Here is a 27,032-nt window from a genome sequence, read left to right as displayed (position 1 = left end):
AGAAGGTGAGGGGTATCGAATCCCACACAAGGCGGCCGGAGAGGATGTCTCCAGAGCCGCATCGGGGGAGCAAAATCCCCTCCCTTGCATCGAATTCAGATCAAGTATGGGAGTAACTTCAAACATTAAAGTATTTTTTCAAATTATTATATTTGCATAAATATAGCGTGTAGATGGAACAGATGGTACTGGCACGAGTTGAGGATGAGATTACTTCGGAGCAGCTGAAAAGGGAGTATGATAGTAGAAGATATCTTGAAATGACAGATTTAGCATAGCTGCGAAGATATTGAAAGCTAACGAACGCCAGAAGGAAAAAAAACATACATAATTAAGGTATTATAATCCATAATCAAGTATGGGAGTAACTGTAATATTTTTTATATGTGGACTTATAATATTTGGCCTATGATTTTTAGGTGAACAGATAGATGCACCTGTTACTATGACCATACAATTTGTATTGACACAACAACAGTCCGATCGATTAACTAGGGCACGCATTAGAAATATTGATCGAGAAAATCAGTTTGACTCGGTTTACGGGAACCAAATGATCCGATGCATGGAGTTGAAGGTATATTTTTTCAAACTCGCTTATGAAAATGTATTCTTACATGATATACATGATAACTAATTAATAATGATATGTTATTGAAATTTATATTATGAGATTGGATTGTTGTGATAGTGATAAATATATATTATTTAAATTAATTAGATGAGATTGGATTGCTATGATACTAATAAATAAATTTTAATTTTAATAGTCATTTGATGCAATTCAATTATTTTTAAATATTATTTTTTAAACATGTGCCTATGTCACGTGTATCTCCACTAGTTATATATTAATAGGAAAAGAAATTACAGAAGTTCAATAATCAACAAAACAGAGAAAGAAAGAAGAAATGGTCCGCAAATCTTGTGGAAGCGAAGAAATGGGATCGTTTTCAGACAAGAGGACATGCCCCTCGCGCAGTTCTTACAACCTTGCAATTGCAAGATAGAGGCACGAGTGCGGAGCATTTCTGCCTCGGAATGATACGGTCGTCAGCGACCAGTGGTGCTCCTTTTTCTCTTTGGCAATGTAAAATCCACCTAAACTCCATGTCCAACCAAACAATCAGGCCGTTTAAGGTCAGTGGGAGTTTCATGGACACAGTTACCTATCATGGAAACTTGGTGATGAAACTCTTGAAGTTGTAACACCAGAGCTGGTTTCAGTCAAAGAGTTAGGACAGGTAACGTTGGAAGGTGTACTGTAGACAGCATTCCACTCTTGAAGTTGAGATAGACTGGAAACAGAGGGCTTGTAAAATTACCTTAGTATAAAACCTTGGTTCTCTGTAGTGTGTTGGGTTCACTTTCCTTTTCGAATCTCCAGATTGGTGAAAACATGATTCTCTAAAGAATATATGGCCACCTACCTTTAACCATTTTACCATTTTCGCCACAAGCTTCTCAACCTATAATATAAGATAGAGTACTATTAAAATTTTATAGTAAAAAAAGAGCTTTTCGAGTATAGAAGTGATTTCAGATGAAAGATGGAATAGATTACTGCAGATAGATATATCTCAAAACACAAAAGAGGGAGCATAAGGCATCGGCGTTCAAGTGTTTCCTGTTCTTACCTCCTCATCTGAAAGGTACACTAATAGCCAGTTTGAAAATATCAGATCAAAGGAGTTGTCTTCAATTTTCAAGTCGGGAGATGTTACATCAGCACACATGAAAGTTATGTTCTTGTTGTGTCCATTTATGCTTTCATTCTACAAGAAGAGAAAGAAGTGAAAATTCATGGAACTAGGCATAGGCTTGCATATGTCAGCTGCCATGCATGAGAATTCCAAACTATAAAAATTCACCTTCTTAATCACACTTTCAATAAAATCCAGTGCTAGAACGTGGCCAGCTTCTTTTGCCAGGTCTCCAGTAAAGCGTCCTATTCCAGCACCAAGCTCAAGAACTGATTTCCCTTTGTAAGATGGAAGCAACGACAGGATCTGCAGGTCATCAGTGAAAAATCAGCCCTCTGAACAAAGCACAACGGCATAAGTTTAAAAAAGAAGAAGAACAGCAACAAGCCATATCTTGGACAAACCATGGTGTTTGAAAAAGATGCTCAGTAACAATATGATTTTTCATTTACTCAAGCTTTTGCTGCGACCGCATATTATCATATACTCTAAATGACCACATATCATCATAATAAACTGACCTGAGAATCATTATAGGTAGTAACAAAATAAGGTGGGCGGTTAGAGCGCTAGAGGACCGGGGATGGTGGGGAAGGTGGGCCAGCTAGATATTTTCAGCACAAGTAGTAGGCCCCTTGCTTTCACTAGTTCCAATTATAATATAATGGCCTCATAAGCCTCCAAGGAAATTACAGTTTCCTAATTTATATTACCTAGTTTACTGCTCATTTCTGTTGAGCTCATATTACAATATTAGCAAGCAAGTTGGCAGCAATCCACTGCAATGTTTTTTTTTTTGAATGCCACAATCCACTGCAATTGGCTGGCTGTCTACTCTTGGGAAGTTTAGATTTGAAGCAGTGTTATGCTGGTCTCTTCTGGCCATAATTGACCTGCCTACTCAAAAAGCAAGCGTCAGCATCAGCCTCTCTGCCTCAGGTACAGTGCTTTTTAAAATCTTTTCACGTTCTCATGATCGACATACGCCGGCATGCCTGTCCTGAAAGAAATTACCGTCCAGATATGTCCCTCTCACCTTTTCTCCACGAGTAAAAAGGCCATGCCATTGCAGCACGGACCAATCATTTTTCTCTGTATCCAGAGATATGACAAGATCCCAGTACCAGCAAGCCAATCACTCGGCATCGACGGAAACGAGAAGCGATACGAGAAGAAACAGAGAGGGAGAGCGAGGAGATCATGGCAGCACCGTACCTCTGGGCGCTCCTCCTTGTCGAGGTCGGCGGCGCGGGAGTCGAGCATCATGGACTCGACGGTGAGGTCCTTGGAGTGCTCCTCCCAGTAGCTCTTCTGCACCTTCCGCTCCACCTCACCGATCCCTGCACGACGCAGCATGCCCTTCAGACACCACCCCCGAAAACCCAAAACCCTCGTCAGATCGCATCATGCAGCCCACCCAACCACCAGCCATTCCCTGCCCGTGCGCTCACCACCTGTTCGACCCGGCCCCTCGCCCAACAATCCAATGAGAAACAGCAAGAGTGAAAGGATCGTGGCCCAAGAAGGAGGGTTGAATTGAGACTTTTTCGAATTTCTAATTAGTCCTTAACCTAGACTAGTATTGCCCAATCTATAAATTCGAAACCTAGTCACTATAGCATGCTAGCAAAGGGTCCTTAGGTAGGTAAACACACTATCATGATCATTTTGCCTAGATGGATGCACACTAGCAAGATCAAATCCTAAGTAAGAGCTCACGCTAACAAGCAAGTTGTCCTAGTCAAACTACAAGCAAGAAGAGCAACGGAAGGAATTAAATGCTTGAAGTAAAAGTAAAGGACATGAGACAACCAGATTTTTCCCGTGGTATCGAGGAGTTGACGCTCCCCCATAATCCACGTTGGAGCACCCACACGAGGGTATAGCTCCCTTGCTCCACCAAGAAGCAAGTGATCACTAAGAATGCTCCTTCTCCATCTCCGGAACGGCGAGCTTCACACCGTGTACAAACTTCTCGTCTTGGGGCTCCCACAAACTCCAAGAGCTCACCAAGAACCTCCCGATCACCAAGACCGGCTAGGTGCCGTCAAACACCAAGAGTAACAAGTTCCTAAGCCTTCACTTGACCTACACTCAGTTGGCCCTAGCTCAAGCACACTTGCTACACTTGCAAAGGATGGATTCTTCAAGGTTGAAGCACAAACAAAATGCTAGATCTTCTCTTGTTTGCTCAAAGCACTTTCTCTTCTTCTCAAGGGTGGCCTCAAGTATTCAGGGTGTCAAAGGCAACTGAAATGAGCCATGGGGTGCCCTTATATAGAGTGGAAGGAGTTGCATAGCCGTTGGAATTCTGACACAGTGTCCAGGCTTGCTTCAATGCACCGGTCCATGCTCCGTAGGGGCATCGGTTCAACCGGTGCTGAAGAGGTTGACTGATCCATTCAAACAGGCTCTCTGGAACATAGGACGTTCAATGCACCGGTGCTTTGATTCCGAAGAGTCGGTTCAACCGGTGCTTTACTTGATTTCTGCCTTCATCCAGAGAAGATAGACCGACAGGGCATCGGTCCTTCCGCCAAGCATCGGATGCTCCGACGCTAGGGCATCGGTTCAACCGGTGCTGCTGTTTTTCCTGGTTTTCAGCTGAATTGACTTGGATTTCAATGTAACTTCGATTGTTTCTTCTTCCAAGTGTTGTGTTAACTTCTATTGACTATCTTGAGCTGTTTTTGATCGAGTGTGCAAGATTTCTAAGGCCAACTCAATTTTAATCAAGCTACTAACTCATGAACCCCTCTTAATAGTACGGTCAAGAACTAAAAACTATAAACCCTATCTAAATCAAGTGTCCTTCATCTCCTTGTGACACTTGAGACTAGAAAGGTTCTTAATCTTTGAAATTGAGTCCTTGGCACGCATGATTGTTTCGAATTGAGGGGTCTCTTTTCACATTTCATATGGGACTAAATCAATCATTAATTTTTCCTTCAAAACATACATTAGTCGCATACGGTTGTCATTAATCACCGAAACTTACCATTACATCTATCGGCCTAGATGCACTTCAATCTCCCCCTTTTTGGTGATTGATGACAACACAATAGTAGAGATACACAAGATATGAAATTGAAAGCGATGAACAAGCATGCAATACTTGAAATAAAGCACATGTAGGGACATGATAACACAGAGCATACGCAATATCCAAATAACATGTCCATACACCAAAAACATGAAGATCCAAACACGCCACAAACCACCAAGCTCCCCCTATCTCTACTCCCCCTATCTATCTCCCCCTTTGGCAACAAAGCACCAAAAAGAAAGGCGATCTAATCCTGAGCTGGAGAAGGCGGGGTCTTCCGGCTGGGTCCGGTGGAGAACTGAACGGCGGAGTCGTCGGCGTCGTCGTCTGTCCAGTCGTCGTCGACCGAAGAAGACTTCTGCTCGACCGGAGTCGTCGGAGCAGCAGAAGTAGCTGGAGTAGCGGTAGGAGCTGGCGCAGCGACGATCGTGGAGTCCGTCGGAGGAGCAGACGTGACGGGAGTCAGGTCTGGCTGAGTGACGCGTACGACGGATGGACGGAGCACCTCAGGCTGAGAGGGAGAGTCGAACGTGAGTGACTGAGCCGCGGGGTGCTGGAGCTGGTGTAAGATCTGCTGCTGTCTAAGAAACTCTGCACGCTGCTCGGCAGTCCAAACACTAGGCTGTGGAGCCGGAGCCGGAGCAGCAGTAGAAACAGGACTGGCAAACAACCCGGTCTGAAGAAGTGGTGACATCGGAAAAGATGACAAGGGTGTCTGCACAAAGCCACCAACAGGAGGAGCGGGAGCAGTGGGGTCGAACTGGAGCTGCTGGGGTGTAGGGAGCTGAGGCTCAAGCAGTCCAGTGTGACGGTACAGCTGACCGAAGCATCCCGAGAAGAAAGTGAACATCTGCTGCTGAATCTGGGATTGCTGCTGTAGCTGTAACCTCATGGCCTCCTGCTGCTGCCGAATGCCCTCAAGAACAAGTGTCTGGGCCTCCTGCTGACGAGCCTGCTCGGCTTGCATGCTCAGCTGAGCTGCAGCAAATCTGTCCTGCTGATCTGAGAGCCGAGTAAGAATGGCAGCAAGTGCATCGGGCTGAGTGACCTGAGCAGTGGTGACTGGAGGAGCAGGGGCTCGTGCTGCACCAGAGGATCCTGCCTCATCATCATGAGCTCCTCGAGGGACGGTAACAGTAGGAATGAAATCCTCGTCATCCTCCGAGTCCTCCGAGTCTGTGATCAGGTAGTGTGGGAGCTGGGCCTCTGCTGCTGCTAGTGAAGCGTCCTCGGCTGCTATCGGATCGTCTGCAATTCTGCCCTCAGCCAAGACACGCTCATCAAGAACCCGCTGAGCTCGGCACTGTCCTCTCGAGCCACGACGACCGTCTCGAGGAGTAGCAGGTGAGTAAAAACTGAAGTGCGTCCTCGAGTGCTCCAGCTCATCCATATGCTCATTCTGACTTAGCTGAGCCAGAATCCAACAGATCCAATGAGCAAACGGATGACGACGGTGAACTGTCATTCCATCTAGAATCACGTCCTCAAGCTCGCAGATAAAGAAGTCAACGAGGTCAAAGTCTCGTCCTGTCATGATATACAATAAGAGCCACTGCTGCAGAGCTGTAATTCCCTCATTGTATCCAATCCGGAACAACAGACTCTTCCTCAAAGCTAGGTGAACAGAGTGTGCCACGTGAGTCAGCCTGTCCGGAGTCCTCGGTGTGCCAGGCAGGAAGGGCTGCTGGAAGAGAATACTGATCTCCTCGTCAGATGGTACATGAGACTCATGAGGACGTCGAGGAGGTACCGTGCTGCCATAAGCCTGATAGTGTACGAAGTGTGGCTCCTCGGCAATCTGAACTCCAAGAAAGGTGGCCAGTCGTGCTCGGGTCAAGCGATAGTGCCTCTCCTGGAACATGAAGTCAATAAACTGCCGGTCCTCCTCAATAAACAGAGTGGCGTAGAAGACTCGAACCCACTCTCGAATGTACCTGGACCTCTCACTGAGTAGAGCAGGCAATCCAATATATCTCTCGAAGAGAGGAAGCACTGGAGTTCCACCTGCTGCTACACGCATAGCTACCCAATGGAGCATCTTGTGTTCACTGATTTTGATGTCCAACTGGCAGTAGGTATGGTAAAAAGACTCCTGGAGCAGAGTGTAAAAGCGACGATCAACTCCGACATCCCTCTGCTCGGGAAACCACTGCTCCGGGGTCACATAACGCAGTCTCTTGACCCTAGGTCCTGGAATACCCCTGAGATCGAACAACTCAACCTCGGGCAGCTCCTCACCACTATCCTGACCTCCTGACTGAGTCTGACTGTCAGTGTGCTGCTGCTGTGCATGACCTGCTCCCCTCTGAGTGCCACCACCTCGAGTCCGTGGACGAGAGCGGGACTCAGGTGTGGCCTGAGCTACCTGTGTACGTCCTGAGCGACGTAACTGCTGCTGTGGCTCCCCCTGAACCTGAGGATCCCTGATCCTAAGCGATCCCTGCCTATCGGCTGCATCTGCAACTGCCTCAGCTTGCTCTCGCTCGCGGTCCTCACGGGTGCGCTTCTTCTTTTTCTGCACAACCATCTTACCCTTGCCTTTCTTGTCACCAGCCATTTGTCATAGAGAGTCAAAACAAGGATTTGATTTGAGTCTATGACGTGAAATCTAGTGGTTAGCAGCCTTGATATCGATGACACGCTAAAAGATTTAAAAGATAGCTATGTGAGCATGTGCAAAGATAAGTGACAAGATTCTTATGTGTGTGATCAAGGCAAAGATATATGTAAACATGTGTGCAAAGGATGATGTATGAAAGGAATTTCACTTTGCAACAAGGTGTAAAGGTCATACCCTTGCAAATCAGGGAAGAAATTGAAGAAAGACCTAAGAGGCAATTCCTCGAGCACCTTGAGTGCGCCTGATCAAAGGGTGTAGGGAGAGAGACAGAGCCCTTGCTGCGGCTCGAGTAGGGCAAAAAAGGCAGAGGAACGCGCGTGCGGAGGTGTTGCGAAGCGGCGGCGCTGCTCGTGGAAGGCGGCGGCGCGTGGTGCGGGCGGCGCAGGGCGGCGCTGGGCGGCGCGGGCGCAGGCGCGGGCGCTGGCGCGTGCGCGGGCGCGTGCGCGGGCGCTGGCGTGGTGGAGCAGGAGCGGCGCGCGTGCGGCAGCGGAGGGGCAGCGCGGGAGTGGCGGCGGCGGAGCGGCGTACGGGCGCGGATGTAGGGCGGCGGTTTCGCGAGGAGGAAGAAAAACAGTGAGTGAGACTGACGCGTGGGATCCGCAGAAGAGTTAAGAAAAAACAGAACGAGCAGGCCCGCCAACCCTAAGCACCGGAAGGTCCGATGGTTCAGAGAAAATAGCATCGGTGTAACCATCAGAGCAATGTTGACCGAATCTGTACGAAATTGAAACTTGGTCAAAAGGGGCACTGGAAGATCCGCCACTGAGGCACCGGAACATCCGACTGACGTCGGTGCATCGGCAGGAGTAAGGTCCAGAGGCTATGCAAGGGCCATTTACTCCACGCAGTAGCACCGGTTGAACCGATGCTTAGGCGTCGGTTCATCCGCCAACCATCGGAAGCACCGGTGGCCGTCGGTGTAACGGTCGGAGGTTGTTCCAGAGACGATGCAGAAACCGAGCCACGAAGACTTTAAGCACCGGTTGAACCGTTGCAGAGAAAAACCAGGCGTCGGTTTAACCGGTGGTTAAGGAAATTTTTTGCTGAACTACAAACTCTGCTTCTGATCCAAATTTTCAAAACCAAAGCCATAAACAATCAATTTGGATCATTTTCGAGAGACAACCTCACCCCTCAAACACTCATTCTAAGTGCTCACAAGCTTTTATATTAACATAGGAAAATTAAGATCCAAGCGAGGTTTAAACACAAAAACCAAATGTATGAGCCACTTTGCCTATGAACTTAGAGATTGAAACTTTAAGTTCGATAGGACGTGGCTCAATAGGCATGAAAGCGCAACATTGATCTTATCACTCTTGTGGAGATGATATATCATATTTAGCATGAATATCTTTCTCGAAGTGTGATTTGCTCCCTTGTGATGCTACTAACGTGATGCAATGCCAATGCAAAGCGAGAGATTAAATATGGATGCATTCTATATGACAAGCACATGCATTGCAAAATTTTAAATCTATCTTGTCAAGTTTGAACCCTCGGCAAGCTTCTTCATGATGAACCATTCTTCATGCCATGAGCGAAACAAAGACCACCGGCTCATGCAAGACCCATGTTCATCACTATCTTGACAAGGTTAGACAAGCCCCTAGCACATGTACAAATGAAATGCATCTATATGACAAGGCAATTATATGACGTTAGAAGCATCTAAAACGTTAAGCTCACTTCGCAACCTACAAAAGGTGCTCTCATCTAGAGGTTTGGTGAAGATATCCGCCAATTGATCTTCGGAACGAACACCACAAAGTAGTATATCATTCCTTGCCACATGATCTCTTAGAAAGTGATGGCGAATATCTATGTGCTTGGTGCGAGAGTGTTGAACCGGGTTATTAGCAATTTTAACGGCACTCTCGTTATCACAAAGGAGCGGAATCCTATCTAATACTACACCATAGTCCAAGAGGCTTTGCTTCATGTAGAGGATTTGAGCACAACAAGCCCCGGCGGCAATATATTCCGCCTCCGCGGTTGACAAAGCCACGGAAATTTGTTTCTTTGACGACCAAGAGACTAAAGAACGCCCTAGCAAGTGGCACCCACCGGATGTACTCTTGCGATCCACACGGCATCCGGCAAAGTCCGAATCCGAGTATCCCAAAAGTGTAAAACTAGCGCCTTTGGGGTACCACAAGCCTATGCTAGGCGTATGCTTGAGATATCTAAGGATCCTCTTAACAGCACTAATGTGTGATTCCTTAGGATTAGCTTGAAAACGGGCACACATGCATACGCTAAACATGATATCGGGCCTAGATGCGGTTAGGTAAAGAAGTGACCCAATCATAGAACGATAAAGAGTTTGGTCAACCGATTTACCTCCCTCATCCAAGTCAAGATGTCCATTAGTTGGCATTGGAGTCTTGATCGGCTTGCAATCATCCATCTTGAATTTCTTGAGAATATCTTTTGTATACTTTTCTTGATGGATGAAAGTCCCTTCCTTCAATTGCTTGATTTGAAACCCAAGGAAGAAATTGAGCTCACCGATCATGGACATCTCAAATTCCCTAGCCATCATTTCTCCAAATTCTTTGCAAAGAGTTAGATTAGTTGAACCAAAAATGATATCATCAACATAAATTTGACATACAAATAGCTCTTCATTGATGAATTTTGTGAATAGAGTTGTATCCACCCTCCCGATCTTGAAGCCCTTGTTGATAAGGAAGTCACGGAGGCGTTCATACCAAGCCCTTGGCGCTTGCTTGAGCCCGTAGAGCGCCTTGTGCAACCTATAAACATGATTAGGATATCTAGGGTCCTCAAACCCGGGAGGTTGTTCAACAAATACCAACTCATTAATCAAGCCATTTAAGAACGCACTTTTCACATCCATTTGAAAGAGTTTCATGTTATGATGTGAAGCGCACGCTAAAAGGATACGAATGGCTTCAAGTCTTGCAACGGGGGCAAATGTTTCACCAAAGTCCAACCCTTCAACTTGTGCAAAGCCCTTTGCCACAAGTCTTGCCTTGTTGCGAATCACTACACCATGCTCATCTTGTTTGTTGCGGAAGACCCACTTAGTACCAATGATATTCTTGTCTTGATGACGTTCTTCAAGAACCCAAACTTCATTGCGGGTGAAGTTGTTGAGCTCTTCTTGCATGGCCATCACCCAATCCGGGTCCTCAAGAGCTTCATCTATATTTGTGGGTTCCAAGCAAGAAACAAACGAGTAATGTTCACAAAAAGAGGCATATTGACGTCTACGAGTTCTTACTCCACTAGAGGGGTTACCCATGACCAAGTCAATGGGTTGATTCTTTGAAGTTCTTGTATGCCTCTCTTGTGCTTGTGACGTTGATTCTTCTAGTGATTCGTCATCTTGATCTTGAGCTTGGGCTTGTTCACTTGTGATGTGTGTGTCATAAAATGGAAGTTGTTCTTCAACCACTTGTTCATCTTGGGCATCTTGGAAAGGAGGTGAGGCTTCATCTTCTTCATCGGATGACTCATCATGGTGATGTGATGATGTAGACTTGTCTTCATCTTTTGAGTCATCCTTGGAAGTGGCTTCCACTTGAGTGGATGAGGCTTGTAGCTCTTCTACTTCCTCCTTTGGCTTGACTTGCCCAATAGTGATGTTCTTCATGACTTCTCGAAGTGGTTCATCACCTACATCATCACAAGAGAAAACTTCCCCTTGGGAGCCATTAGTCTCATCAAACTCCACATCACAAGTTTCTTCAATCTTGCTTGTAGCACTATTGAATACTCGATATGCTTTGGAGTTTGATGAATAACCAATAAGAAAACCAACATCACATCTACTTTCAAACTTGCCTAGGTGCTTCCTTTTCTTGAAGATGTAGCACTTGCAACCAAACACCCGGAAAGTAGGAGATGTTGGGCTTCCTCCCAATAAGAAGCTCATAGGGTGTTTTTCCCAAGAAGCGGTGAAGATAAACTCGGTTGGACGCATGGCATGCGGTGTTGATGGCTTCCGCCCAAAATCTTTGTGAGATGCCATAGTCATCCAACATTGCTCTTGCAAGAGTGATCAATGTCTTGTTCTTCCTCTCCACCACTCCATTTTGTTAGGGTGTGTATGTTGATGAAAACTCATGCTTGATCCCCAAGTCGTTGCAAAGCTCTTCTACTTGAGTGTTTCTAAACTCCGTGCCATTGTCACTCCGGACCTTCACAACACTTGACTCAAATTCATTTTGAGCTTGCTTGACAAAAATCTTGAAGATCCCCATAGTCTTGCTTTTGTCCTCTAAAAAGAAAGTCCAAGTATATCTAGAATAATCATCAACAATTACAAGACAATAGAGATTACCGCCAAGACTTTTGTAGGTGGTTGGTCCAAAGAGATCCATGTGTAGTAGCTCCAAGCTTCTTGATGTTGACAAATAAGCCTTCATGGGATGTGATGATGCAAATTGCTTCCCGGCTTGACAAGCACTACACAATTTGTTTTTGTCAAATGTAACATCTTTAACACCAACCACCATACCTCGTTTGAAACCTTCTTGAGTTGACTCATGCCAATATGAGCAATGCGGCGATGCCAAAGCCAACCCATGGAGTTCTTGGAGAAGAGACATGTCGCCAAGCTTGCATCATTAGATGAGAAGTCAACAAGGTAGATGTTACCATGTCGAAATCCTTTGAATATTAAGCTCTTGTCCTCCTTGCTTGTCACTACAACCTCGCTATCACTAAAGGTGCATATTAGTCCTAAATCACAAAGTTGAGCAATAGATAACAAATTAAAACTAACCGACTCAACAAGCAACACATTGGAGATAGAGAGTTTCTTGGTTATGGCTACCTTACCCAAACCTACCACTTTTCCTTTTGAGTTGTCACCAAAGGTGACATGTTCATAATCGCCCACATCTTCATCTAGTGAGGTGAACATCTTTACATAGCCGGTCATGTGTTGTGTACATCCGCTATCAAGCACCCAATGCTTGCCACCGGCTTTGTAGTTCACCTACACACAAGTGAATCACTTTTGAGGTTTGGGAACCCATGCAAGTTTGGGTCCTTTGACATGAGTTACTAAAGCTTTAGGAACCCATAGTTGGCGTGGTAGCTTTCCCTTAATTTGAGTGCCAATAAACTTTGCCTTAACCTTGCCACTTTTAAGCTTGCTTAACAAGAAATGATTTTCATTGAATTGAGACTTGTAATTAGGAGGCAAGGTAGGAGGTGGACGTGTAGGAATTGGACACTCCCTTGTGTGATGCCCGGTGACTTGACAATGTTGACAATATGAGCCAACTTCCTTATTGAAGCATGCCAGGAGCTCCGGCGACTTGGGACAATTTTCCGGAGGGTTGGGAAATGATCCAAGTCCATTTGTCCCATAATGCCTTGCATTGTGGAAGAGAATCTCTTTATGCAAGTATTCTCCTCTTGTCACATTGAACATGCATTTGCTCATGCTTTCAAGTTCCTCATCAAGTTGTTTCTCTCTATCATGGTTAGTCTTTGAACAAGAAGGAGAAGCATGATGACAAGTAGTAGGGTGAGGCAACTTCACAAGATCATCACAAGAAGTAGCTATATTGACTTTGATGACTTTTGTTTGAGTTTCTTTTAGTTCTTCATCCAAAGCATCAAAGGCAAGGTCAAGTTCTTGATACTTCATATTTAAATTAGCATAATCAAGCTTAAGCTTTTTGTTGCATGAAGTAAGTGACTTGTTAAGCACAACTACTTCCTCATATTTAACATTTAATTCATCATGCTTAACAAGTAGCTTGTCATGCTCCTCTTTAAGTTGGTTGCTAGGAACAATGCTTGTATCATGAGTTTCTATTATCTCATTGTGCCTAACAATTAACTCATTATTTGAGGCCTTAAGCTTGGCATATTCAATTTCAAGAACTTTACATTTTGATTTGTACTTCTTCATCACTTGTTGGTACTCTTCTAGGATGTTTTGCACTTCAATATGAGATAAGCAATGTTCACTTTCATCACTAGAGGAGTTATCATTATCACTTACCTTGGAGTTACCTCTTGCCATTAGGCACATGGGTGGTGGAGGTAGAGGTGCCTCATCACCATCATCTTCATCATTGTGCATGGCAATCCCCACAATCTTTTTATTTGATTCTTCATCACTTGAGTCATCATTTGAGGATTCACCATCCGTGATCCATTCTCCAAGGAAAGCCTTGACCTTCTCTTTTCTTGTGAAAGACCCTTTCTTCTTGTGGTTCTTCTTCTCATGATTTTTCTTTGAAGTCTTGTATTGATTGTCACCATCTTCTTGTTTCTTGTTGAGTTTTGAAGGCTCCGAACAATCATATGAGAGATGACCATATTTGCCACAATTGTAACAAACTTTCTTGACATTGTCTTTGCTCTTCCGGGTACGAAACTTGTTTTTCTTAGGGTCATAGTTGTACCCTCTCTTGTTCAACCTTGACATCATCTTGGAGGTCTTTCTCATGAGAAGTGCTAGCTCAACATCACCATCTTCATCACTTGAATCTTCATTAGCTTCATCTTCGCTTGAGTTTGGTGATGGAACTTTGCACTTGTTCTTTTTCTTGGACTTGTGATCACTCTTAGCTTTGAGTGCAAGATCTCTCTTGTCTTGCGGTGGATCAACTTCTCCCAAGAGAAACATCTCATGAGATCGAATCTTCCCAACAACATCACTCACTTCAAGCGTTTCAAGATCCTTCTCATAGAGCAATGAGGTGACGATGTTGTACTTGGGCTTGTGTAGACAATGTAGGATCTTCCGTATGATGTCACTGTTAGACAAGAGAGAAATTTCAAGAGCGTTAATGTCCTCAATAAGCACATTTAATCGAGCAAACATTTGTTCAACCAACTCATTTGGAAGCATTTTGAATTCATTAAGTTTTTCCTTAAGCACTTGATATTTTTCTTCACGAAGCTTTTTAGAACCAACATAGATAGCTTCAAGTGCTTCCCAAATTTCATGAGAGGTCTTCTTGCTATGAACACGAGCAAAGATCTCCTCACTAAGAGCATCAAATAAAGCATTCTTAGCTCTAGCACCATATTTGACTTGATCCTCATTCCACGGACCAACAATAGGTTTTTCCGTGACCGCCCAAGCGATGGGATTTATAGCCTCAAGGTAACCCGCCATGCGAGCTTTCCAATAAGCATAGTTTCTCCCATCGAGCTTGGGTGGACCACCACTTCCCCCGGCCGTTCTCTAGGATTTTAAGCCTACAAAGAGAGCCCTCGCTCTGATACCAATTGAAAGGATCGTGGCCCAAGAAGGGGGGGTTGAATTGGGACTTTTTCGAATTTCTAATTAGTCCTTAACCTAGACTAGTATTGCCCAATCTATAAATTCGAAACCTAGTCACTATAGCATGCTAGCAAAGGGTCCTTAGGTAGGTAAACACACTATCATGATCATTTTGCCTAGATGGATGCACACTAGCAAGATCAAATCCTAAGTAAGAGCTCACGCTAACAAGCAAGTTGTCCTAGTCAAACTACAAGCAAGAAGAGCAACGGAAGGAATTAAATGCTTGAAGTAAAAGTAAAGGACATGAGACAACCAGATTTTTCCCGTGGTATCGAGGAGTTGACGCTCCCCCCTAATCCACGTTGGAGCACCCACACAAGGGTATAGCTCCCTTGCTCCACCAAAAAGCAAGTGATCACTAAGAATGCTCCTTCTCCATCTCCGGAACGGCGAGCTTCACACCGTGTACAAACTTCTCGTCTTGGGGCTCCCACAAACTCCAAGAGCTCACCAAGAACCTCCCGATCACCAAGACCGGCTAGGTGCCGTCAAACACCAAGAGTAACAAGTTCCTAAGCCTTCACTTGACCTACACTCAGTTGGCCCTAGCTCAAGCACACTTGCTACACTTGCAAAGGATGGATTCTTCAAGGTTGAAGCACAAACAAAATGCTAGATCTTCTCTTGTTTGCTCAAAGCACTTTCTCTTCTTCTCAAGGGTGGCCTCAAGTATTCAGGGTGTCAAAGGCAACTGAAATGAGCCATGGGGTGCCCTTATATAGAGTGGAAGGAGTTGCATAGCCGTTGGAATTCTGACACAGTGTCCAGGCTTGCTTCAATGCACCGGTCCATGCTCCGTAGGGGCATCGGTTCAACCGGTGCTGAAGAGGTTGACTGATCCATTCAAACAGGCTCTCTGGAACATAGGACGTTCAATGCACCGGTGCTTTGATTCCGAAGAGTCGGTTCAACCGGTGCTTTACTTGATTTCTGCCTTCATCTAGAGAAGATAGACCGACAGGGCATCGGTCCTTCCGCCAAACATCGGATGCTCCGACGCTAGGGCACCGGTTCAACCGGTGCTGCTGTTTTTCCTGGTTTTCAGCTGAATTGACTTGGATTTCAATGTAACTTCGATTGTTTCTTCTTCCAAGTGTTGTGTTAACTTCTATTGACTATCTTGAGCTGTTTTTGATCGATTGTGCAAGATTTCTAAGGCCAACTCAATTTTGATCAAGCTACTAACTCATGAACCCCTCTTAATAGTACGGTCAAGAACTAAAAACTATAAACCCTATCTAAATCAAGTGTCCTTCATCTCCTTGTGACACTTGAGACTAGAAAGGTCCTTAATCTTTGAAATTGAGTCCTTGGCACGCGTGATTGTTTCGAATTGAGGGGTCTCTTTTCACATTTCATATGGGACTAAATCAATCATTAATTTTTCCTTCAAAACATACATTAGTCGCATACGGTTGTCATTAATCACCGAAACTTACCATTACATCTATCGGCCTAGATGCACTTCAAAGAGAATCTGCGATCCAAGGGTCCCGTCCGCTTACCATTCGCGACGGCCATCACGGGGGCGCGGCCGGCGTCCATCTCGACGGTGTTTTCTCTGTTCACTTTCGTTCTCTAGTTAGAAAGCTTTGGTTTTTCTTTTTGTTGGGGTGAGCACCGCGTGGGGGGTTCGTGCGTTCAGGCGCCCTCGACGGCGAGGCGGGAGCGGGAGAAGCCGCGGGAGCGGCGGTTGTGGGCGAGGCCCCGCTGCTGCATCAACCGAGAGCCAGACGAGACCAGCCCAGCCCAGGCGCGCCCGGACCAGCACGCGCGGCGGGAGGGGAGCGGAGGACAGGGAGCCCGGTCGGTCGCTCGCTCGCGTCGCGGCGCGGCGGAGAGTGTGGACTGGTGCCTGGTTGGGGGAATGGTGGTGGAGCGGCGGCGAGCGGGTCTTGCGGAGGGGCGGGGCGGGGCGGGGCTTTTATAGCTGCGTGGCGGCGCCGCGCGGTGGCGAATCCCCGTGGAGATCTGGGTGGGGCAGGGCGGCGCCTCGGATCGGCTGCGCCCGTTGCAACAGCCGCGCACGGCTGCGAGCCTCGTCGCGCCGTGCCCGTGCGCCATGGGCCCCTGGGTAGCCCTTGCCCTCGCGGTGATTGATCTCTGAAGGAAGGCGGCCGAGGCTGCTGCCGTACTGGTACAGTTCTGTACTGTAGTAGGGCTGCAGTAGCCGTGGTGCTCGTCACTTGTCAGAGATCTAGGAACCGTACAAGTTTTGCCCGTATCACCGTATGTAATTACCGCGTTCGCTTGGCTGTGGCTGATGGCTGGTGCTGATTTGTTATGAGAGAATAGTATTGGTGGTTGGTGTTGATTTAGTATGAGAGAACAATACTGCTAGTTGGTTGGCTGACAAGCCCCGCATTGTTTATAGAAATCCTGAGCAAATTAGGGATCATGTGTTGCTTGTTTTGGTTGTCGATGCTGCTGCTTGTCTAAGTAGGAGTACAGAGTACTAGCAAGTCCCCGGTCTTCCCAACGAAGCAAAATGCGTTCATTACTCTAAAATAGCAAAAATGGGTTCCCAAGAAAAATACATTTTGTGACAATGCCACTTCAATTTACGGTAGACCCTTAAATGGCGACATTGTGTTAGAAACTGTGATGGCTATAATTTTAGAAAGGGAAATGGGCTTAAATCTTGATATAGGTTGCCATAAAATTAATTAAGTTTAATTGAATTCCTTTTAGTGAGGGGGTGTGGAAATAATTTCTCCATCATTTAAACAAGAAGAATACACTTAAATGGTTAGAAGAGGTTGAACTCGGTATCCATGTATATCCATGAGGTACTAGGTCCTATGAATCGCATTAATAAGGCTATTTCTTTCAATGGTAGGTGATATACCCGTCAACATCGAAGTGGTCGTGGTGATTTTGTTAACCCAAAGTATATCGCTCTACTGTCATGCTGGTGTACGAGCACCTTAGGAAAGAAGATAAGAAAATCCATCATTTTTCAAATAAAAACTCTTAGAAGCAGATGCAATGATTTCGTCCTAGATTCTTTTCTGCATCACACATGCGGAGCAGTTAGAACCTCGTGACACTCTCTCTCAAAAAAAAGAACCTCGTGACACGTGGCGCGAATCCGGTGGTTAGCCTTGGTGCTTCGTGGAGCAGGGGATATTGTGTGGATGCCGTCTGACGTGGAGGTAAACAATTGGGTTGGTGGATACCCTTTGGTACCCTGGGTCCGCCTGATTGATACCTTCGTCCTATTGCTGTGTTGCATGATACCGCACTGACAAAATTGTCGATTTCCTCTTCACAGGAAATGCAGAGTTTTGATTGCTAGAAACACAGAAGAGCGCATGCGTACGCAGAAAACCGCACTACTGAAAACAAGCCAAAGGTCCAGGCCAAAAATACCAACTCATGTTGCAACCGGTACTGATACTTGACATTGGTACCGGTTGTAACAATAGACGGTACTTTTGGCCTGCGTCAAACGCCGGAAAATTGCGCCGCGTCAGAAACCGGTATCAATTAAATATCAAAAGTACCGGTTAATACCATGAGCCGGTTCCGATTAGACTATGCATGAATGACACCAGATAATGGCACGACCCGGTGCCTTTAGAGCAGACACTAGCACCGGGTAAAGCCATGACCCGGTGCCAATGCATGCATTAGGTACCTGTGCTCCCAACACGCGAAATTTTAAAGTCTCTCACTGGCGGCACCTGATGAGCTCTCATCTCTCTCCCCGGTCACTCTCTCTCCTTCCTCCCTCTCTCTCCCACGCACGCCGCCCCTCCCCTGCTCCGGCCCTCCCCTGCTCCGGCCCCTCCCTCCTCCCGGCACCGGCGAGCACCCGCGCCGCCTCCTAGAGTTCGCCGCCGCGCACGGGCCGGCGGCGGAGGGGCAGGGCCGAGGAGCGACCTACCCCCGACGGCGGAGCGGCGGGCCTCCCCTGCTCCCTCCGCGCACGGCCGACGACCTCTTCGCGCACGGCCGCATCCTCTCGCCGCGCTGGTGGAGCGCGAGGGCCGCACCGCGAGTGCGAGGGCCGTGGTGCAGGTAGCCCGTTCGCGCGGCGACCGTCTCGGCGGCCTCCCCGACCGGGTCCTCCTCCGGGTCGTGTCGCACCTCAAGGCGTGGGAGGCGTGGGAGCGGCGCTCAGGAGCCCGCCGCCGCTGCCATGGGGCGCGACGCCGCCACCGCTGCCATGGGGCGCGAGGAGCGTGTGCGTGGCCGCCGCAGCGGCCAAGGGAGGAGGGTGGATCTCGGCGGCTAAGGGAGGAGGGCGGATCTCGGCAGTGGAGCTCCGGGCCCGAGCGCGGCAGCAGGAGCGGCGGCCACGAGCAGCTCGGAGCGCGGCAGCAGGAGGGGCGACGGCCAAGGGAGGAGCGGGCCCAAGCGCGGCAGCAGAGCGGCGACGGCCAAGGGAGGAGCGGGCCCGAGCGCGGCAGCAGGAGCGGCGACGGCCAACGGAGGAGGGCGGATCTCGGCGGCCAAGGGAGGAGGGCAGATCTCGGCGGCGGAGCTCCGGGCCCGAGCGCGGCAGTAGGAGCGGCGGCCACGAGCGGCTCGGAGCGCGACAGCAGGAGCGGCGACGGCGACGAGGCGAAGCTCCGGGCCCGAGCGCCGGCAGCAGGATGCCTGCTTTTATTTTTTTGTTTGCCAAAAATACTTTGGTACCGGTTGGTCTTTCCAACCGGTACCAATGGATGTCTAAGGCGCCGGGTGAAAAACCCGGTGTCTTAGACTGAGGCCAATGGTCTCGGTTTGGGAGTACCGGTTGTAAAACCGGTGCCTAAGCACCTCTTCAACCGGTGCCTAAGGCGTCAGTTTCTAGTAGTGCCATATGCGTCGGTGTGGCGGTGTTGCTCTCACCCTTGCCGCGAAGGGCCACGTCATATTGTGCATGAGGTTGACACAAACTTTTAGCGCCGTCCGGGCTGTTGAGCATCCATTTCCTCCGTGCAGCTGTGCTGAAAATGACAGTATCTTCTTGAATACAAGGTGCCTCGCTTTGGTGAGGATGCAAATGTACATCATAGTATATGATTATTCATTTTCTTACTTATCCCATGAGCTCGGAAGGGCCTATGAAAGTATCGGTCCTAAAATGGAATTGTTGAATGATGTATAAGCTTCTACCAGTTTTCTCAAACACGGCAAGAAGATTTATTTGAAACTCTGGCAACTCCGCTTCTGGATCCATGGTTGAAGCATCCTCCAGATTTATCTCTTGTAAGTTGTAACAACTAACAAGTCACAGTTGTTGAGATTCCGATCAAACCCTACGGGGCTAGAAATCCAGAGGCAGTTACGTAGGTGGGGGCTAGCCGCTACAGCAACCCCACAAGGCCTTTCACGAGGCGAAAAGCCGGGTCACTGATTGAGGTTTTACGGTTCGCCGCTTTTCCTCTGGCTCAAGAGACGACAATCGTGTTGTGGACATTGGTGGGATGTTGCTATTTGCTATGCAACATCAGCTTCGACAGAGCCATGGGGGAAAACGAAATGGTGAGCGATGACAACCATACATGATGATAAGATTGTCACAGGAAAACATCCACATAAAGAAAATTTCTGTAGAAAGGTTCTTGCCGAATTCGAACGGATGTAAACTTCCAGTAGAAGTGTAGAAAACCTGTTGGGCTAAATTAGATGTAAAGAAGCTGCAATGTACAGACTCACAAGTACTATAAGCATCAGAGGCCATAGCTACAATAACACACCACAATCTGCCAATTTTAGGCTTGGGTTATTCAACCGAGCACATGGCGGCAACCACACCGCATGTACGAGATTGGCAATCAGCTGGTACACTGCTCTTTTGTTTTTTCGCTATAATTATAACCACGTCCTACTGTTTATTGACATATACTTGGTGCTACACAGGTCACTAATTTCTTTACAACAAGGATCGGGTAACTCAGCAGCCCCGTGTGATGAAGCCAACACATGATACAGGGGTCGCATACAATAATGGCCAAGCACAATGCATGATATAATCACACAAAAATCGCATTTGCCGGGGCACGAATTTGCTCATGTAACTATGGCCTACAGAAGTTGGGCACCACCGAATGGGTTATGTTGCTGATGTCCGTTGTTCACCACTGGGAATGGCCCGAAGCCAGCATCCAGAAAAGGATTGTTTGTTGCAGGGCCCATGCCCATCTGCGGTTGCATTGGTGGTCCGAAGGGATTCGGTTGCATCACCGTTGGGATCTGCTGATGCTGCTGAGACATGGCAGCCAATTGAACTGATGGTGGAGGAGCGACTTGGTTGGACATTGCAAAAGGATCATTTGTCATGAATGGATTAGGCGCTGCTGACCCATATAGCTGTTGCTGTTGTCTCTGCCTGTAAGCCCCATCATCATAAAGGCTGTCCAAGATGAGCTTGTCGAATCCACCACCCTGTAAAGAGGAGTCCAGAAGTTTATTTTGATCAAACACAGCTGGCACTGCCACAAATTGTATGAAATATCGTTGCTTGTTATTCAATGCCTAGCCTGGTGAACTGAAACTATTTACCACATTGCGTTCTAGCATAGCCATCAACTGGCTCAAGCTCAATTGCTCAAGGTACACTTATTGTTCACAGGTTGTACGTGATTAGCCATACATAGCACATGTGACTTATGTCATGCACATGGCCAAGCAATTGTAAGAGCATCCTGATTGTCAAGAGGTATGCGCTATTGGTGCAATGCAGAGTATCATAAGACTTATGCATGTTTATCTTAACAACGCTACAGTGCAGAACCATCAGCCAAGAATCCAAAACACCATGGGGCTTTAACGGTCATATGATGTGATTGCTTAAAGACTATGTAAGGTCATGATGTAGTATGGAGCCACATGATCCACCATATAACCTAGCACAGGATATAAGCTTCATCCTGCAAAACATATGCTATAGAAATGTTGCAGCTAAGTTTTGACACAAAATGTATGAATTCACTAACAGGATGATTGGAACATCAAAGTAAATAAAGCTGATGATGCGAGTTATGTGCCCATATAGCAGTAGCAACCCTAAATTCTGGTGTCACACGGCACAATAATATGCAACTAAAAAATAAATACCTCAGGAAAAAAAAGATATGAAGATCAAAGAAACCAACCAATTGACTGCTAGAAGCAGATGAAGTTGTGTTGCTCGGAGCAGTAACAAGGGCAAGTTCCCATCCTGTTGGATCAAACCCCTTATCTTGAAACGTGGTGTTACCAGTTGTTGAAGTACCCTCTAATAAAGATCCAAAATTAATTTACCCCTTAGCGACAGATCCTCCAAAGATGCTTAGCATTCGCTAGGAATTCATGGATAAAAAATACCTGTTGGAACAATAGCCAAGGCAAGAGCATTGCTTTCCTCTATTGCTGATACAGCAGGGCTTGGATCATTTAGGCCCTATTAGCAAGTAAGACGTTAGGTTGTGGTAATAAGCACATAAGATTTAGATCATGTATGTTAAAGCATTCTTTTACCCACCAGTAAATCACCAGTATCAAGCAACTCGGTCTTGGGAGGAGGTGAAACAACTTCAGTAACAGGTGGTACCGAATCAGGTTCTTCAACAGGTGCCTTTTCCTCTTCTACAGGAGGAGGCTCAGGAATTTCCTCTGACTCCTCAGGTTTGTACGTAAGAAGAAGCCTCTCAGGAAGTTCCTGATGAAAAATGAAAATGAAAATTGATGAGTTGGCTTAATTTCCAGTACTCAGAAGAATACCCAATACGAGAAACAATCCACAGAGTATCAAACTGTCCAATACAAGGATGACTGAAATGATAAACGGTATGTAATGGAAGCACATGCAATCTAGTTGGTATGTAAAATGGTAATTTGGGACAAATAAATGAATTTATTGCCATTAGAAGACAATATCTCAGGAATGAAAACTGCTATATCTTATGAGGTTTCAGCTACAGAATTTTGCATGGAGTTTCTAGTGTAAGATAATTATGTGATTTCCCAATAGCATAACCAATAGATAACTGGAGTACTAAACTATAGTGTCACACAAGTTGGGGTAGGCTAGACTGCTGGAGATGATATCCCTAAAGAAACAAGAACAACAAAGGTTTTTAAACTCAAGCAAGTTCAGGTAGGGTGAAAAACAATTAAGTATAAAATAAACAGAAACACTATATTAATCGTATCACCCAAGTACTAACCAGGGGTTCTCGAACTGGAACCATACGCGGAGCCTCCCTCACATACTCCTCCATAGTTGCTAGAAATGTTTGTGGTGGCTGAGGAAAATTCCTTACATAAGATGTCACAAAATAATCCAGTGTAAATAGTCAAAGTAGACCGTCAGTACAACTCCTCACCTCCCTCAGAGTGGGAAACTGAAAATTCCTCGCAAGCTCCAAACCCCGGCAATTCTCATAGAACTCTGATAGATTACCAGCCTGAAATGTGCCAAATAACCCAGATATATAAGCACAAAGAAAACACATGGCATTTTGTTTTTTTAGAATCTAGATATACTTCATTATCGTATTCTGAAACTCTGGAGTTACCTGTTGGCCAGCCCTTCTGTAGATTTCAAGAGCTTTAAGTGCTTCATGTCTTGGCATCTCGAAAAACTAGACAAAACAAAATCTAACATAAGCACACATTGTCAGCCATACACAAGATATTTCCATGTGAATACTACCATTACCTTATCGACAAGGTTGATAATTCCATCATTTATCGCACAATAAATTTTGAAGCTTTCTTTTAGCACCTGTGCAATATAGAGTCACAATCTGAGGTCAAATAAACTATTATGGCATGGTACTCAGATACAATAAGAATATTAAATATCATGTGATTGTGCTTAGAAAACATCTGGCAAGATGTCATAGAGGCAAACTACAGAATTAAAGCAGAAACAACATAGGATTGTTCAATTTTCAGTTTTCCACCAATATCATTTGGATAAGTTAACGAGCCAAGGCTGGCAAACAATGTAATAAAATTACAATTTTAAGCCAAATAAAACAAAACAACACAGCTTACCAAAGCTAGAGCATATTGCACCAAGTAGTTGTTATTTGCAGCTCCTTCAGGCTACAGATACAGAAACAAAAAAAAAGTTGTTAAGCTATGTTAAGGACAAAAAAAGGGAAATAAAAAAGAAATAAGTTACAAGAGATAATCACCCGGCATCCCACAAGTCGGTATAATAGCTGCTGCAATGCTGGCAATTGCTCTAATAGATCCTGTGAATCCAACTCTCTAGTTCTACTGTGTCCCTATGGCAAAAAGAATCAGTCGAATAACTAATTAGTGAGCTGGAATTGGTATGGAAACTAAAAACTGTTGCAATCCTCGAAATTAATTATTTGCAGGCTTGCAGTATGCCAGCCAAACCGAGATGCAATGTCCCTAACCTTTTCAGGACCTTGACCCTGTTTGGACAAACGCTCAGCTTCGACATCATACTTCAGAACTCTGAAGCATTCCAATCTTTCCTCCAAAAACAAACCGTATGTGCGAACCCAAGCAGAACAATCCCAAGCTGCACGATTACGTAGCATATGAAACCTGGAAATCGGGAGGAAACAGGCAGGACAGGGACAACTTTCTACTAAAGGAAGAAATACTAACCAATTGGGCTGGAATCATCCTTAAAGTTTGAAAGTTGTAGAATTCGTCCCCTTTGTGTAAAGTTAAGAAGCTCTTCTCGAAATGTAGGATCACCCTCTCGAAGAAGTCTATGGATCACTACAAGTGTTTTCAGTGCAACCTACATGACCAAAAAAGATGTAAAGAAAATTAACCACCACAATATGAAACCAGAAAAGGAATTTGGGGAATTTTTTTTTCGTGAACACGCAGGAGGAATTTAGGGAATTTGTTTCTCGTGACTAAGATTTAGCTTTGCTAATAATTCAGGAAGACTCATAATTCATTGCAAAACACACATTTCAAACTGAAGAATGGAATTGTAGAGTTGAATGGTTTGCTCTGCACAACCACAAGTTTATACCTAACAAATTCACAATTCACATGTTCAAATCCAACCTACCTCAGCAAGATGGTACACTAAAAAGTCACCTAGAATGGAAATAGCATTTGCCACCAACCACCAACCTTGAATGAAATACTAGTTACTACCAGTAGACAGCAAAGCGTTTCAAGCAAGTATAACAAGCAATTGGTAAGCAATGACCAAAAGGATTAATGCACAACAGAATGCAACTGTTAGAACTTCCTTCAAACCTCCAGTTGATGTAATCCAGAAAACAACAACCAGCCTAGGATACACTCAAGCCCTAATTTTCCAACTGAAAATAAGCATAGCAACTCTGCACACTAGTAAGCATTTGAGAAATTACAAGAACCAGTGTAGGTGATGTTTCAAGTCACAAGTTTTTCATATGCAAGTCATAAAAGGGATCAACTTAACTTAAACGTCAATTTTGCATCAGCCAGATGATTAACAAGCAGCAAACGGTCTGGCCTAATGTTATTTGAATCAAAGCAATTGTTTATGTTTACACACCCCAATGTTCAGTGAGTTGTTTGAATCAAGGTAACTGCTCATTCTTACAGACAACTCGACAGAAATTCCACATCTCATTCGAGAATATATCATTCAACATCCAACTGAAATCCCCTTAGAAAACTAAAATAGCACCCATAACAAGTTCCAGAGATGAGAGGAACGATGAAAAAAGAACTCCGACTAAGAGAACATCCGAAAAAACAAATTCTATAGACAACAGGAACAATGAAAAAAAAAATCTCAAGTGAGCATACAACTTACAATCCAGTTGCGGGTCTTAGCAAGACGGCGGGCAAGAGCGTGGATGCAGTAGGCAACATCCGCTCGTGGCCTGGCGATGGATGTCGCCGCAACAACTTCTGCAACACCATCACGCGCAAATTACCCATCATCAAACACCGAAGACAACCCAAAAGCACGCACGCCTCACACCCTTCCCTCCTTCGCAGCCTCCCCCACTTGGAGGCACGATCTAATTCCGACCCCCATAAACACTAAATTAGGCAGAAGCTTTAATACGCGGAACTACAGGGTATAAGAATGAATCAACGCACTGCGCAGGTGGCGCTCCTTGGGCGGGCACTCCACGTGGTTAGTCGCCTTCACGATCGCCACATCCAGATCCTACAAAAGCGAGCAGGCACCAATCAAAACCACACAGATCCGAGGCTGCTCCCGCACCCCAAAACACCACAGGCTCGCTTGAAACTAGGGTTTGGATGAACTGCCCAAACTTTGGTGAAAGAAAAATCCGGGGAAATCGAAGGGGGGAGACACTGGATCGAGGGGCACCTTGAAGTCGGAGTTGAGGTTGGCGAGGCTGACGGTGGTCGTGTCCTTGATGGCGCCGTAGGCCTTGCGCCAGCTCTGCATCGACGCCATTTCTGCGCGGCCGCTTGTTCGTCCCCCTCGCCGCTATCCCCCTTCCTTCCTCGCTATATTTCTGGCCTCCCGGCGGACGCGTTTGATTCGGTTATTTTTTTTCTGGGGTGGTTTTTTTTTCCTTTCCTGTGCTGGCAGTGGCGGCCTGGTGCGTGAAATTTTGCCGACGAGGGAAGTAAAAATGAACAAGGCGAGGCTTCTTTTTGCGAAGTTGCCTGCGAGGGCGGCGGGTAAGTCTAGAGTGAGAGCCCGTTTAGTTCCCGAAAATTTTCGCCCAAAAATTTTCACCTCCCCTTTGAATACATGTATGAAGCACTAAATATAATTAAATAACAAAATTAATTATATAGTTTGGATCTACACGACGAGACGAATCTTTTGAGCCTAATTAGGGCATGATTAGCCATAAGTGCTACAGTAACCCGTATGTGCTAATGATGCGGTCAAAGGTCTCAAAAGATTCGTCTTGCGGTTTCCGAGTGAGTTCTAAAATTAATTTTTTAATTAGTGTTCGAAAAACTCTTCCGACATCTGATTAAATATTGATGTGACACATAAAATTTTTTGTTTTTGGAACTAAACGGGCTCTGACGAACTGACGACCCTTCCTTCGTCTCGTGGTTTACGAGCGGAACTGCGGAAGGTTCGAGACTTGAACCAGGCAAATATGCCTTGATTTTGCATTAAACCCCTCTGAACTAGCAGGGTTGTTTTTGTATTTTTTGCCGATTGAGGTGGGACGTATTAGTGAATACGATTGTGCATGGGAGGTGCTAATGAAAATGTATTGTGTCTTAGACTTGTGCCAGTGTCAACAATGCAGATTGTTAGATTAGCTGGTTATAAAGTATTTTGCTGTAGACGTCCCTACATTTTACATGAGCACGTTTCCTCATTGACAAGAAAATGTGTGACATAGTCTACTATGTTCATACTGCGACTAGATTTGTGACATACTCCCTCCGTCCCAAAATAAACACAATTCTTTGATTTTTAGAAACTATGTTTCACCGCTTGTCTTATTC

At 45.7% G+C, this 27,032-nt stretch overlaps 2 protein-coding genes across 3 annotated transcripts; both read right to left on the bottom strand.

Moving 5' to 3' along the window:
- Positions 1-463: 463 nt before the first annotated feature.
- On the bottom strand, positions 464-16,548 carry LOC120664746 (phosphoethanolamine N-methyltransferase 1-like). 2 transcript variants are annotated; one of them, XM_039944064.1, is made up of 6 exons: positions 16,163-16,548; positions 2,919-3,043; positions 1,872-2,009; positions 1,638-1,775; positions 1,326-1,469; positions 464-1,217 (listed from the first exon to the last, which is right to left on the bottom strand). In XM_039944064.1, exons 1-6 carry the CDS (start codon positions 16,200-16,202, stop codon positions 1,173-1,175), a joined length of 630 nt encoding a protein of 209 aa, XP_039799998.1. In that variant the 5' UTR covers positions 16,203-16,548; the 3' UTR covers positions 464-1,172. The 2 variants fall into 2 exon arrangements, with proteins under 2 accessions (XP_039799998.1, XP_039799997.1); XM_039944063.1 differs by having other exon boundaries at positions 464-1,469.
- A 3,703-nt stretch (positions 16,549-20,251) lies between these two features.
- LOC120664745 (putative clathrin assembly protein At2g01600) lies at positions 20,252-26,207 on the bottom strand. Its single transcript, XM_039944062.1, has 15 exons — positions 25,918-26,207; positions 25,680-25,749; positions 25,387-25,484; positions 24,225-24,363; positions 24,008-24,135; positions 23,777-23,869; positions 23,634-23,684; positions 23,293-23,358; positions 23,150-23,215; positions 22,958-23,038; positions 22,799-22,876; positions 22,114-22,290; positions 21,957-22,032; positions 21,746-21,867; positions 20,252-21,035 (listed from the first exon to the last, which is right to left on the bottom strand). The coding sequence occupies exons 1-15, from the start codon at positions 26,005-26,007 to the stop codon at positions 20,676-20,678; spliced, it is 1,695 nt and encodes a 564-aa protein (XP_039799996.1). The 5' UTR covers positions 26,008-26,207; the 3' UTR covers positions 20,252-20,675.
- Positions 26,208-27,032: the final 825 nt, after the last annotated feature.

The sequence above is a fragment of the Panicum virgatum genome, chromosome 3N (assembly GCF_016808335.1).
Source record: "Panicum virgatum strain AP13 chromosome 3N, P.virgatum_v5, whole genome shotgun sequence".
Taxonomy (NCBI): domain Eukaryota; kingdom Viridiplantae; phylum Streptophyta; class Magnoliopsida; order Poales; family Poaceae; genus Panicum; species Panicum virgatum.
Note: the sequence above shows the minus strand (reverse complement) of the source record. Positions and strands in the feature narration are given on the sequence as shown.

Excerpts from the sequence above, each read along its gene's own strand:
- LOC120664746 (XM_039944063.1), bottom strand. The coding sequence starts at position 16,202 with ATGGACGCCGGCCGCGCCCCCGTGATGGCCGTCGCGAATG. Across the intron at positions 2,010-2,918 it reads ACAAGGAGGAGCGCCCAGAG|ATCCTGTCGTTGCTTCCATC; the intron begins GTACGGTGCTGC and ends GATGACCTGCAG. Across the intron at positions 1,776-1,871 it reads TTGAAAGTGTGATTAAGAAG|AATGAAAGCATAAATGGACA; the intron begins GTGAATTTTTAT and ends CTCTTCTTGTAG.
- LOC120664745 (XM_039944062.1), bottom strand. The coding sequence starts at position 26,007 with ATGGCGTCGATGCAGAGCTGGCGCAAGGCCTACGGCGCCATCAAGGAC. Across the intron at positions 23,216-23,292 it reads TTATCAACCTTGTCGATAAG|TTTTTCGAGATGCCAAGACA; the intron begins GTAATGGTAGTA and ends TGTTTTGTCTAG. Across the intron at positions 22,291-22,798 it reads TTCCAGTTCGAGAACCCCTG|GAACTTCCTGAGAGGCTTCT; the intron begins GTTAGTACTTGG and ends ATTTTTCATCAG.